This window comes from Rissa tridactyla, chromosome 3 (assembly GCF_028500815.1).
Source record: "Rissa tridactyla isolate bRisTri1 chromosome 3, bRisTri1.patW.cur.20221130, whole genome shotgun sequence".
NCBI classification, from domain to species: domain Eukaryota; kingdom Metazoa; phylum Chordata; class Aves; order Charadriiformes; family Laridae; genus Rissa; species Rissa tridactyla.
Window position 1 is genome coordinate 105,318,758 of NC_071468.1, and position 12,397 is coordinate 105,331,154.

At 41.7% G+C, this 12,397-nt stretch overlaps 1 protein-coding gene across 2 annotated transcripts in view; it reads right to left on the reverse strand.

The window, feature by feature from the left end:
• SH3YL1 (SH3 and SYLF domain containing 1) overlaps positions 1–12,332 on the reverse strand; it is a 55,917-nt gene extending 43,585 nt beyond the window's left edge. For both annotated transcript variants that reach the window (XM_054194534.1, XM_054194533.1), the window contains exon 1: positions 12,101–12,332. In XM_054194534.1, the coding sequence (XP_054050509.1) occupies position 12,101 (1 nt within the window). In that variant the 5' untranslated portion in view covers positions 12,102–12,332. The remainder of the gene's footprint in view (positions 1–12,100) is intronic.
• Positions 12,333–12,397: the final 65 nt, after the last annotated feature.

Below are 12,397 nucleotides of genomic sequence, written 5' to 3' on the forward strand. Positions count from 1 at the left end.
AGAGAATAAAATCCAAGAAAAACAAGTGATGCAAATGAAAACAATTGCTCACCACCAACTGACTGATGCCCAGCCGGTCCCTGAGTAGTAGCCCCCTGGCCAACCTTCCCCCTAGTTTTATTGCTGAGCATGACGTCCTATGGTATGGAATATCCCTTTGGTCAGTTGGTGTCAGCTGTCCCAGCTGTGTCCCCTCCCAGCTCCTTGTGCACTCCCAGCCAACTCACTGTTGGGACAGTGTGAGGAGCAGAAAAGACCTTGACTCTGTGTAAGGACTGCTCAGCAATGACTAAAACATCCCTGTGCTATGAACACTGTTTCCAGCACGAGTCCAAAACATAGCCCCAGACTAGCTACTACGAAGAAAATTAATTTTGCCTCATCTGAAACCAGCACAGCCAACTTGCAGGAGTTTTGAACGTGCGTTTCTTCCGTGGTTCACCAGGCTGGAACCTGGCCACACGAACACAGCAAGAAGAGAGACCAGCATAGCCCAAACAAAATATGAACAGATAGATTAACAAACTGGGCTGGAGTAAACCTCTCCACTACTTCCGTTGTTTGTACTTGACATTGCATTTTCAAGGTCAGTGGGAAAATATTACCAGGATGTCGTAGGAGAAAAATAGGAAAATTTTTTGCTTTCGTATGGAGATACATTGAGGCAATCACAAAAAGAGTATTGCCACACCATTGTTCTCAAGAAGGCATAAGTAACACACTTTTAGCATATTATAACTTCTAGTTAATATTGTAACACACAGCGCATATTCATTTGTGCAACCAGGTGAACACTTTTGTATGTAGATTTTCACTTAAGATATTTTTTAAGTCTATAAGTCTTGATTTTGGGGAGGGTCACCTACGCAGTCTACACAAGATACACATTTCTTGGTACTTAATTACTCCTATGCTTCAATAAGATTAAGGTGGAACATATGCTTCACTTTAACTGTGGTAAAATGGACGGTTACACGCCTGACCATGCAGGACTCCCAGCAAAGTGATCAAGACAATGAAAATAAGACACGTGCACACTGGAGATAAAAAAAACACATTACGCAAAACAAGCAAAACCAAGCATTATCCACCTTCTAGATTACAGAGAAGTAAAATATACTCCTGTGCTCCTCCCACTCTCCTCTTCCTTATCTTTGCATGCATTCCTTCCCCCCGCTTGCTTCTCTTTCGCCAATCTCAGAATTTGGAGGACCATCTCCAATTCATTCTTCTTACTACTAAAAAGAGAAAAAAAAGCTCATCTTTTAAAAGCATTAGAAAAGAAATCCCTTAGCTAAGTCCACTGAGAAAACATGAGATGTTTTCAGACCTAAGTGTCTACAAACAAGAAGAGATGAGTTAAAAACAAACAAAAAAAATAACTTTACAGTTTTCATATGCATTTTCAGATTCAGAATTGCTTCAGAAAGATTTGACGGCTACCAGAAAACAGTGTGTGCAAGTTTATGTGCATGTAGGAGTTACTATTTAATTGATGACAATCCAAAGCTGAATTTCATAAGCCAGCAAAAGTAATGCTGTTACTAGCTCACTGTCCCTTCAACTCTCAATACATAATTGGTTTCAAAATCAAGTTTTGGTCTCACCTTGGGGCAGGAGGGAGGATGTCAAAGTAATCCTTTTCAGTGTTTACTTCGAACGTTTCACAAGCTACCTAGTCTGACTCTATGATTTTCCTACCTGGCTTAATTTTATCCTGGTATTGCTACTTAGGAAGAAATTAGTTAAGAAATATGTTGTAATAAGGATGGTGTTTTTACAAACATGTTGCCCAGAGAGGTGGTAGATGCTTCATCCCTGGAAACTTTCAAGGTTTGGACAGGGATCTGAGCAACCTGGCCTGGTTGAAGAATTCCCGTCTCATTGCAGGGCAGGTCGGACTGGGCGACCTTAAAGGTCCCTTCCAACCCAAACTATTCTATGATTCATCTGCTCTCTGATTCTAAACATTATATTAAATGCAAACTTTTCACGGAAAAATAGCATTACTTGAGCAAATGGAAAATTATGTATTTCCACTCTAATCCCTCTGAAAGGGTATTTTTTGTGCCACATGTAAAGGGGATCCCTGTATTACCAAGGGACAGGGGAGATGGAGCGAGATTCCTCATCTAACTGTACACTGCAACACTAAGCACGAGAATAACCTAACTTCCCGTCCTCAAAATAACAGCTGAAACTTCACTTTCTCCCTGTATTATTTGTTTCCTACATCAATATTGCTTCTGCATCCCCTGGGTATCTGCAGGAATACACTCCCTTGCTTTTTCCCTTCCTGCCATAGACTGAAGCAACGCAGGCTTATTTTTCTGGACTAAGAAAAAGCAGGAAGATTTGACACCACCATTCTGCCAGTTACTTTGCACGGAGCCAGATTTGTGCACTTTCAGAAGCAGGGTAAGGAATGGGTGATACTTCTAAAGCACAGTAGAGATACAGAGGGAAGAAGAGGGAAGGAAAAAAGGAAGAAGTGGAATGCACTGCCAACTGAAGAGCTCAAAGCTGCACCTTGTAGAGAAGGCTTGCAAGTAAAATTACTTAAATCCAGCTTTTAATTTAGACAGCAAGCAGCAGGTATAAAAATTGAAGTGACTTGAATTGGTATGGCACAGAAAGATTTTAATAACGAAGGATGGGATCAACATGCCAGCTGATTAAACACTTTCATTGCTGAAAACCAACACAGTTACTCAAAGTGGCTACCGTATGATTCTTTCCATAGTGTCTCATTTTGAGTTCCTCTACTTACTTCCATAATGTTACATAGATACTAAGGAACTGGCAGGAAGCCTACAGGGATCTTGAGGAACTGATGACTTGTTTAAAAAGAAATCAAAACCACAAACAACAAGCCCACACCCTAACCTTAATTATGTATAATATGATGCTTGATAAAGCCTGGCTGGACTCCCATTTTGCTAAGATTGCCAGGGCCATATCAAAAGAAATCTAATATTTTTATCACTGTGGAAAGAGGGAGGTTTGACTCTCCTTCCTAGGCCATGCCACACTCAAGATTTTGTTGACAGAATTTAAGATTAAATAAAGACACAGACAAAAATCAACACTAAAATTTAATGGTTAGCTATATAACACAGGTGAGACCTCACTATTACATTTTATTTTAATCAGTTCCATAAAACTTTGTCCAAAGGCAAAGAACATTATGCTTTTTCAGTAAAAAACATAGTAAGTGGAAAATTACACAAATATGTCAAAGACAATTCAAAACTAGTTATTTATTTTTTTTTTTTAAAAAAAACCAGAAGTACATAGGAGCTTGCACTATTAAATGTTGGTGTCTGTCCCAAAATACGATAGAAATAAAATTACCAAAGATTATGAAAGTTAGAGACAAAATCTTGTTTCTTCTAACTTTAATCACTGTATAAACAGACAAAACCATAAGTGATATTTCTGTGACATCAAAAATGGCTTAAACTTCTGTTCACCTATCAAATTGTCCTCCTCCCCCTCAAGCCTACCTTAGAATTTGAACTGTAGAATTCTGTTCTTAAAAACTGATTTAATATTGCAAGCCTATTGAACAGATGTTACAGAAATATCTGCTTTTTAATAAAATACTGTATGAAATAAGCAGAAGTTCCACGTTCAGTTTACCCCTTCAATAACATAAGGAATAATCCTGTAGCACTGTCTTCACTATTAGCTTTTAAAGTATGCATATATAATTGTCTGCTTTGTATTCAAGTAATGCTCAGGAAAGAGGTAACTAGGTGCAATAAGACAATAATATCTATCAGGAGGATATACTGACTGATGGATTTGGAATGCCATGACCAGTGAATGCTCAGCTGGGAGCAAGCTTCATTTGCACTCCTGCTTGTTGTTGAAAGGAAAAGATATTGAGCATATGTGAGTCAGCAACACAAACCCCATGGGGGAATATCACACCAAAATTGATTAACTGCTTAATTTGTAAGCTGATGAGGCAAGTGCGTCAGCCTCTAATTTACATTCTGACTAACAGTAATAATGTGTTGGCTGAACATTTGGTGAAATTATCTGAGCAAGGTGTAATAAAGAATAAATAAAGCCTTTTTACTTAAAAGCTATAACTAATTCTGATATAATCCAAATTCTGCTGAATATGAACAGATGAAATAAAGCATGGTGGCATTACGAGAACCTTAACATCAAAAGTACAGCTTCAAAGGAGATTGACGACAAAGGGGAGACAAAGCCTTACATGCAGATTTCATACATATGTTGCCCATGTATGTGTGAGCTTTGAAGTATTTGGTGGAAGGTGGTTTTGAGTTTTTTTGGTTACCAAAAAGATGAAAAAAACCAATAGCAAATACCTTCTATGAACCTCAGACAGTAATTCAGTCTTCACTTTCAGTTCACTAAAAAGCTCAGAAACAGCATAAGAATACATTAAAGCATAGCTGATTTGCAAATACTCGTGGTCATAGGAGCAACATCAATCCTAAAAAGCTTGTATGAACAGAGAACATTCAAAGTTATGATTAAGAACAGTCATAAACATGAGAACTAGCATAGTCACGAAAGGTTAAAGAAGAACATCTAATGGGAAAGAGAAACCTGAAAAGCAAGAAAGAGCAGTGTTGGAGAGGAGCCTGAACAAGAGATTTCAAGTCAGCCTTACAATTAAAGTGTTGAATGTAATTTTGGTTTCACAAATATGTAACATCATGGTACTGTTGTAGCCAGCTCCAGCCCTGGTATTCATCTGATATTTGGAACTCACAGAATGGCAGGTGTTGGAAGGGACCTCTAGAGATAATCCCTCCTGCCAAAGCAGGTTCACGTAGAGCAGGCTGGACAGGAACACATCCAGGCGGGTTTTGAATACCTCCAAAGAAGGAGACTTCACAGCCTCTCTAGTCAGCCTGTTCCAGTGCTCTGGCACCCTCAAAGGAAAGAAGTTTTTCCTTATCTTTAGACAGAACTTCCTGTGTTCCAGTTTGTGCCCATTGACCCTTGTCCTGTCACTGGGCACCACTGAAAAGAGTCTGGCCCCATCCCCTTGACACCAGCCCTTTAGGTCTTTATAAGCATTGATGAGATCCCCTCACAGTCTTCTCTTCTCCAAGCTAAACAGACCCAGGTCTCTCAGCCTTTCTTCATAAGAGAGATGCTCCATTCCCTTGATCATCTTTGTAGCCCTCCACTGGACTCTCTCCAGTAGTTCCTTGTATTTCTTGAACTGAGGAGCCCAGAACTGGACACAGTACTTCAGATGTGGCCTCACCGGGGCAGAGCAGAGTGGGAGGATGACCTCCCTCCACCTGCTGGCCATCCTCTTTTTAAAGCGCCCCAGGAGACCATTGGCCGCCTCGGTGGCCACAAGGGCACATTGCTGCCTCATGGTGAACTTGTCCACCAAGACTCCTAGGTCCCTCTCTGCAGAGTTGCTTTCCAGCAGGTCAGCCCCTAACCTGTACTGGTGCATGGGGTTATACCTCTCCAGGTGCAGGACCCTCTACTTGCCCTTGTTGAACTTCATTAGGTTCCCCTCCACCCAACTCTCCAGCCTGTCCAGGTCTCGCTCAATGGTGGCACAGCCTTCTGGTGTGTCAGCCACTCCTCCCAGTTTTATATCATCAGCAAACTTGCTGAGGGTACACTCTGTCCCCTCATCCAGGTCACTGATGAATATGTTGAACAAGACCGGACCCAGTACTGACCCCTGGGGAACATCCCTAGCTACAGGCCTCCAACTAGACTGCGCTGCTGATCACAATCCTCTGAGCTCTGCCATTCAGCTGGTTCTCAATCCATCTCACTGTCCACAGTAAGGCAGTGTCAAAAGCCTCAAGGCAGACAACATCCACTGCCCTCCCCTCATCTAACCAGCCAGTCACGCCATCACAGAAGGCTATCAGATTGGTCAAGCATGATTTCCTCTTGGTGAATCCATCTTGACCACTCCCAATAACCTTCTTTTCCTCCACATGCTTAGAGATGACATCCAGAATGAGCTTTGCAGGGATGGAGGTGAGGCTGACTGGCCTGTAGTTTCCTGGGTCCCCCTTCTTGCCCTTTTTGAAGACTGAAGTGACATTGCCTTTCCTCCAGTCCTCAGGCACCTCTCCTGTTCCTAGAACAGCACGCAAGACGTGCATCATAAGCATTTTGTCTAACCACAAGAAAAAGTGAGGCAATATAGAGCAGTGGATAACAAGCAGCAGACTATGTTAAACATGTCTCCATCAGTCTTCCTCCATTTACTACTTCCAACACTTGAAGCCAATGGTAGGCAGCAAAGCAGCCACGCCAATGAAATGTCAAGAAAAGATCTGTGGAGTCCAAGGAAACAGTGGCAGAAGTTGAAATGGAACCTAGAGGAAAAAGATCAAATAAAATAACCACTCCCCGTTAGTTGAAACCTGGCAGACTTCTGTTGTCAGAACCCAAGTTCCTTACTCCTGGTTTTGGAGGCAACAGCAACAAGCAGGTATTGTTTCCTCAAGACTCCAAGGAGCATGAAAGAGAAAAGCCTTAGAACAGGCAGTCTGATCATGAAAGCTTCAGAATGTGCACTAATGGTATGGCAAAAAGGAGTCTAGGAAAGCAGCAGCAGGGAATGAGAAAGTAGCAATTATTGACACAGGTTTGTGCCAATTGTCTATGTTGTACAATTCTGATGGAGGCACCTTGAAAACAGCAAGTGAGTCAGAAGACAACAGAAAATACATCAGTGTGAGGCAATGGAAGCAAAGTCAAAAAGGAGAAAACAGGGTGTCTCTGTACAGTGAAGACTTACACAAATCTCATGTATTTCTACCATGCTCCTCATCACCTGGATTCCTGAAATTTTATTAACTTTCGCACAATACAGTTCCTCAACAAGCTCAGTGTGAGTAGTTAGTGCTACATCAGAGACAGTAAGAGTTATGGCAGGGTACAAGCACTGCAGCAGGAACTAAGCTGAGCTGCACTGGTAGACTAAACATGTGCTTTCACAACCTTATAGGTTTTTGTACTTTGAATTAACGTAACTACTCTCTCCTCCATTCCCAGCCTAGGTAACAAGAAGTTTACTGCATGGTACTGCATTAAGCTGGTGCTGGTAGGGGTGGCGGAGGGAGAACAGAGGAGAAAGGTCCACAGAACCTGCAGAAAACAAGGAGTTGGAAGTATTTTAATGTTTACCTAAAACAGATGGAAATATAAGAACAATCAGATTTTTCCTCCCAAACACTGCATTGGAAAGAAGTGAAACAGTGCTTAGAAGTAAAGCTGAAAATCAAACCCCCCCCACTCTTATCCACGTTAAAACCAGCGTGTTTTATCTTGTTTCACCTGCAATAACCTGTTAAAGTCAGCCATTGATGACAGCTTGTACACAGGAAAACCCTCATGAGCATAATAAAGTTACAACTAAATTCAGCCTTCAAGAGCTCAAATACGAAAAAGGAATGTCATAACAGAAGACAGCACCTTTTCTAAAAGGAAAATAGCCCAACAATTTTTCCTCAAGGAGCAGAATCTCACAGACATTTCTATCATTACATAAAGCTTAGATATTTATAGTATTTTTTTTAATTGAATTGGGGAGAGGGATATAAAAAGAAATAATCCTTGAATTTACGAAGCTTACATTCACAAAATTACATACATATATTTAAATCACAGTAATTTGGGGGGGCGACGACAAATGCCATCTTAAAGATTAGTACTTCTGAAAACCTGTATAGAATCTTTCATTGCACCTGTATGCTTATTCCAAGACAGCTAAGAAGTCAGACAACAACGATGAGAAACACAGTAATCTACATTTGGATTTTGGTATGCAAATACACAGTATAAAGTCAAACCAAAACCTACAGAATCACAAGTCTCTACTCACAAAAGAGCCACTTCAAACACAGAAGCCTTTCCATTGATAGAAAGGAAGTAATGGAGACAGAGAGCAGATTCCTTCCTTTGTTCTTGTCTCTGTAAGCCGTTGTTTTCTGTGGGTTTTTTTGTTTGTTATTATTTTGTTTTGTTTTTCCTTTTTAATGTATTACTGTGACTTACAGAAATCAAACTACCTCTGGAGATAAGTTCAGTATTATTGGAAATATGTAACTCTGGTAACTCCAAACCCAGAGAGAGAAACTGCCCCAGCCTCAACCTGCACTTGTACTACTTTTACTATTAGACAGTGTTCCAAGGCAAACTGCTCTTTGCAGACTAACTTTGATATAGGGCTTTCTGCTATGAGGTTTTTTAAAGGAGAAAATTTATCCTTCCTGGTCAAGTTTTTAGGCTGTTGTCCTCTAAGCACAGGGATTTTGTAAACTCAAGCTTACAGAGATATGAACAGAGATGCTAGCTGATAACCTTTCTGAAAGCAAAGCAAAATTTATTTGAAATGCAGTAATTACATAAAATAACACATCCAAAAATAACCTCAGCTTTTGCACAGGCTATCTGAATAAATTAAATTGTATGAAATGTGATAAAAGTACTTATACCTGTTAGCTATGTCATTGTGAGTACTGTCATGTATAGTGTCCAAAAGCATACAAGGTTTTTGGTCAGCTGCTAGTGTTGACAAGCTGGCTTTTCAAATTTTGCTACCAATTATGTATGTATTTCTAGACAAAGGGATCTCAATTTTTTTTCATATGGAATATCCATTTTGTTAATGCTAAAAAAACCCCACAACATGGAAAATCCCCCGTGCCTACAGGTTCACTGTGTGCATATTTTTTATTATTTTTCTCAACAAAGATGAAAGGACTTAACTAATTGAAACACAAAGAGTATCACTTGGTAACTTGATGGGATATCAGTCCTCAATCCCAGTTTGAATTAACTATTTCCTTGAGAAAAGTCAAGGAATTTAAAAAAAACCAACCTATAACACACATTATCAAAAGCATTTGATGAGCTAGGATCCCAGCAGTTTTTGTACTGAAGTCAGGTTGGAGGAAATTCAAATTAGAGATGCTGAATTTCCTCTCATCTCCTAGAAGGATGAACTTTCTGATGAGAGCTGGAACATATGAGGGTAAAATAATACAGACATAACTAACAAGACACTTTAAAGAAAAATGTGTTCCCTTTGTACATGCAAGATGTTTCAACTAAGTGATGTCTTCTTATTTCTAAGGAACTGTGGCATGTGAAGATAGTCGCTAACTGCCTGAGGCGCAGCTGAATCAGAGGATTTGTTCCAAAAAGCACATCAGACATCTGCTCAGCTGCACAGAAGGCAGAGCAGTGGAACACCTGTAGCTAAAAGTCTTCAAAAATCCTTGTTACTTTTAACAATTACAAGAATGCTAAAATCCTGAATCCACAGTTCTACAACTGAGTTGAAGCCTTTGCACTAGGAGAGAGGATAAACACAACAGGCATGGGGAAGTAAAAAAATAATTACTCAGTTTGTACAAAAATAATCAGAAAATGGCATTTTCAAGAATACAGACAGTGGTAGGCTCTACAATACGCACCAAAGGCAGAGTTACCCTGGGGGTTGCCTCAGACTAACAAGTGAACTCTTCCAAGAACTTGTATGAGAATTGCAGGCTTTTGCTCAAAACACGCCACCACACCTATCCACTCTGCCAGCCAAGCCTTGGGAAACTGTCTACTTGAAAATCTTTTAGCAAGTCTTTCGTATACACTTGTTGTAATATGTTTGATGTGTAAACAGTTGGTACCAAAGGGGTTGGGTGCTGCCCACCAAGCAAGATAAGTAGTGTGACCGAAGCTAAGTCAGAGCTAGGAAATTCATTTCTGCCTGTCTCTCCTCACGTTAATACAAGAGTTGGTATGATATGTGAAATTTAGACATGGGGGTAAGGGAAAAATCCCAAAGGGAATCCCAACTTTGGTTTGCTAACTCTACTTTAATCACAAAGGATATACTTTAAGGCAATCCAAGCAGGTAAACAAATACATTAACCTTTAAACAAAAAAGCTTCAAGTAAAACAAAGCTGTGCTTTTCTGAAAAAAAAAATCCTAAAAACCTTCTTGTTTATTTTCTCACTGGGGACAGAAGCATAGAGAGAACAAAAATGTGACAGACTACAACCCCAGTGTGCACTACCCAATAGCCTCATATGCTATAATAATAACCTACATGAAAAAAAAATATTTGAGTACCTTAACAAAACACAGAAAATATTTAACACTTCTATCAGTAAAAATGTCACCAACATTCTGACCCTCTTATTTCCCCATTTCATACATGTCCCAATTCCCTACGTGCACCTGTAAAATCTAAGAAGTTACTAATTCCCACAATGAATTAATTTCTACAATTAATCATACAAGAAATACTTCTTCAAACTAAAAGGAATAAACACTAAAAAAAAAGAGTACTTGATATTTATTAATCGAGAGTTCGAAGAGCTCTACCTAAGCTCTTAGATTGTCTTTGTCGCAATAGCATTTCTCTCCCACTAAGTCATACAGCCTATTCTTCATAGCAGCCTTGCATTACAGGCTCTTTTACAACAATGTAATGGATGTTTAAAAAAATCCCCAAATATAGGGACCTTGTTACATCAGAAATAGTAATTCTTAGTGATGAGAAACCATGATACAAGAACTTGTTTTGTGAATTCTGTTACAGTTCATTTCAAAAGTATGAAGTTGACATTAACTGAAGAAGGTACAGACTGTGACTGTCTCCCACTACTGAGGGCTGAGAAGGCAGAACAAGGTTTAAGATAACCATCCTCCACGCTCCCCTTCCCAAGACACAGAAACATGAAATACTTGATCTCAAGGTTAGAGCTAGGCACACCTACATGTTACACACACAAATACAAACGCTGAGTTTTATATGAACTGTGGAATATCCAAGACAACTTCTATATACAGCTTCACTTTCCACCGACCCACAGATGCAGAAAGGTGGTGCTGGTGAATCTATTTCCTATACTGACACCTCAAGGCACTCCAGTTGACAGAAAGCAGGAATGAAGGCACTCTACACTGCTCAGGTGATATAACATGGCAGAGCTACACGCGAGAATTACACAACCGACTCATCTGGCCCCCCTCTCCATCACCAAGGCCTCATCTGATAACTGAGCAGCACCACCGACCCCTCTGGCTCCACCACGTTGCACTCCTGGCCCCTGCAAGCAGACCCATGCGACAGCAGAGTGCTGAAGCACATAAGGAGGCAAATGCTGGATAGAGAATCAATGTTTCTGACTAGCTGTCACTTCCCCTGCAAAGTAAAATAATTAAATATAAAAAAATGCAGTCATAAACCAGCATTTACAATAAAAGTGATGTATGCAGGCCAGCACATGAAGTTGCATAAAACAAAACGTATCCCATTACACAGAAAATATGTTACATATAAGCTTTGCAGGTTATAACGATTCACTAGTCATCACTTTCATTTCAAAGTCACAGATCTGGCACAAAATTTAGAATCTGGCATTTTTATTTAACTTCAAAAGTACCAATTTTTGACGGCATAACAAGGCAAACAAATCTTAAAAGCAGCAGAGGAATCCAGTCCCAGCCACACCCCGCCATTGCAGGGCCGGCAGCCAGCCTTACAAAACCCAGCCAGGTTTTGTACACGGGATATCCCAACAGATGAAGCCAGATTCAAAAGAAAAAAAAAGAAAAAAAAAGGAAAAAATACTCAAGCTTTTCTAGAAAACGAAGAGCGCACGTGCTCAACTTTGCCAGCAGCCTGGTGAGGCCAGTGCCACATTCGATGTGTCTTAAATTTCTACTTGGAGGATGCACTATTCGCGCAACATAGGGCAAGAAGGAAAAATTATTGGGAAAACTAAGCGTGTAAGAGCACCGTAAGCTTGGTTTAGGGCGGGAGTCTGACCGGCTCAGCTCGGCGGGGACCCGCGGGGCAGCAGACCCAGCGGCCCACCGACGGCTGACCGGCCTCCTGGCTCCCCTGTGCCCTCCTGGTGGACCACAGGGGAGATGGGCGGCTTCCTCACCCCCCGCCATGCCCGCCCCAGCGGCTCGCCGGACAGACGGCCGCCCACCCGGGGGGAGGAGGCGGCGGGCAGGACGGAGCAGCCGTCCCCTCAGCGGGGGAAGCCCACCGCTGCAGTTCGCCCGCTGTGGAGCCCACCTGCCCCCCACGGGGATACTCACTCCTGCCCGGGCTAGGGCTGCCTCGCTTCCCTTCTCCTCGCCGCCGCCGCACTGGGCCGGGCCCGGGCGGCCCCGCCGAGCCGCGCACCTGCCTCAGGTGAGGCGGGCGGGGCCGAGGCGGCCGCCAACCGCCTGCTCGCCCGCCTGCCGCCCCGTGTCCTGTCCCATCCCGTCCCGTCCGTCTTCCCGCCCACACAGTCCACACATCGTGCTTGGCAGGGGTTCACCGTTCACCCCCTTTTTTTTTTTTTTTCTCAAATCAGGCAAAAATTGTAGCCGACTGTAACGGCCGGTGCC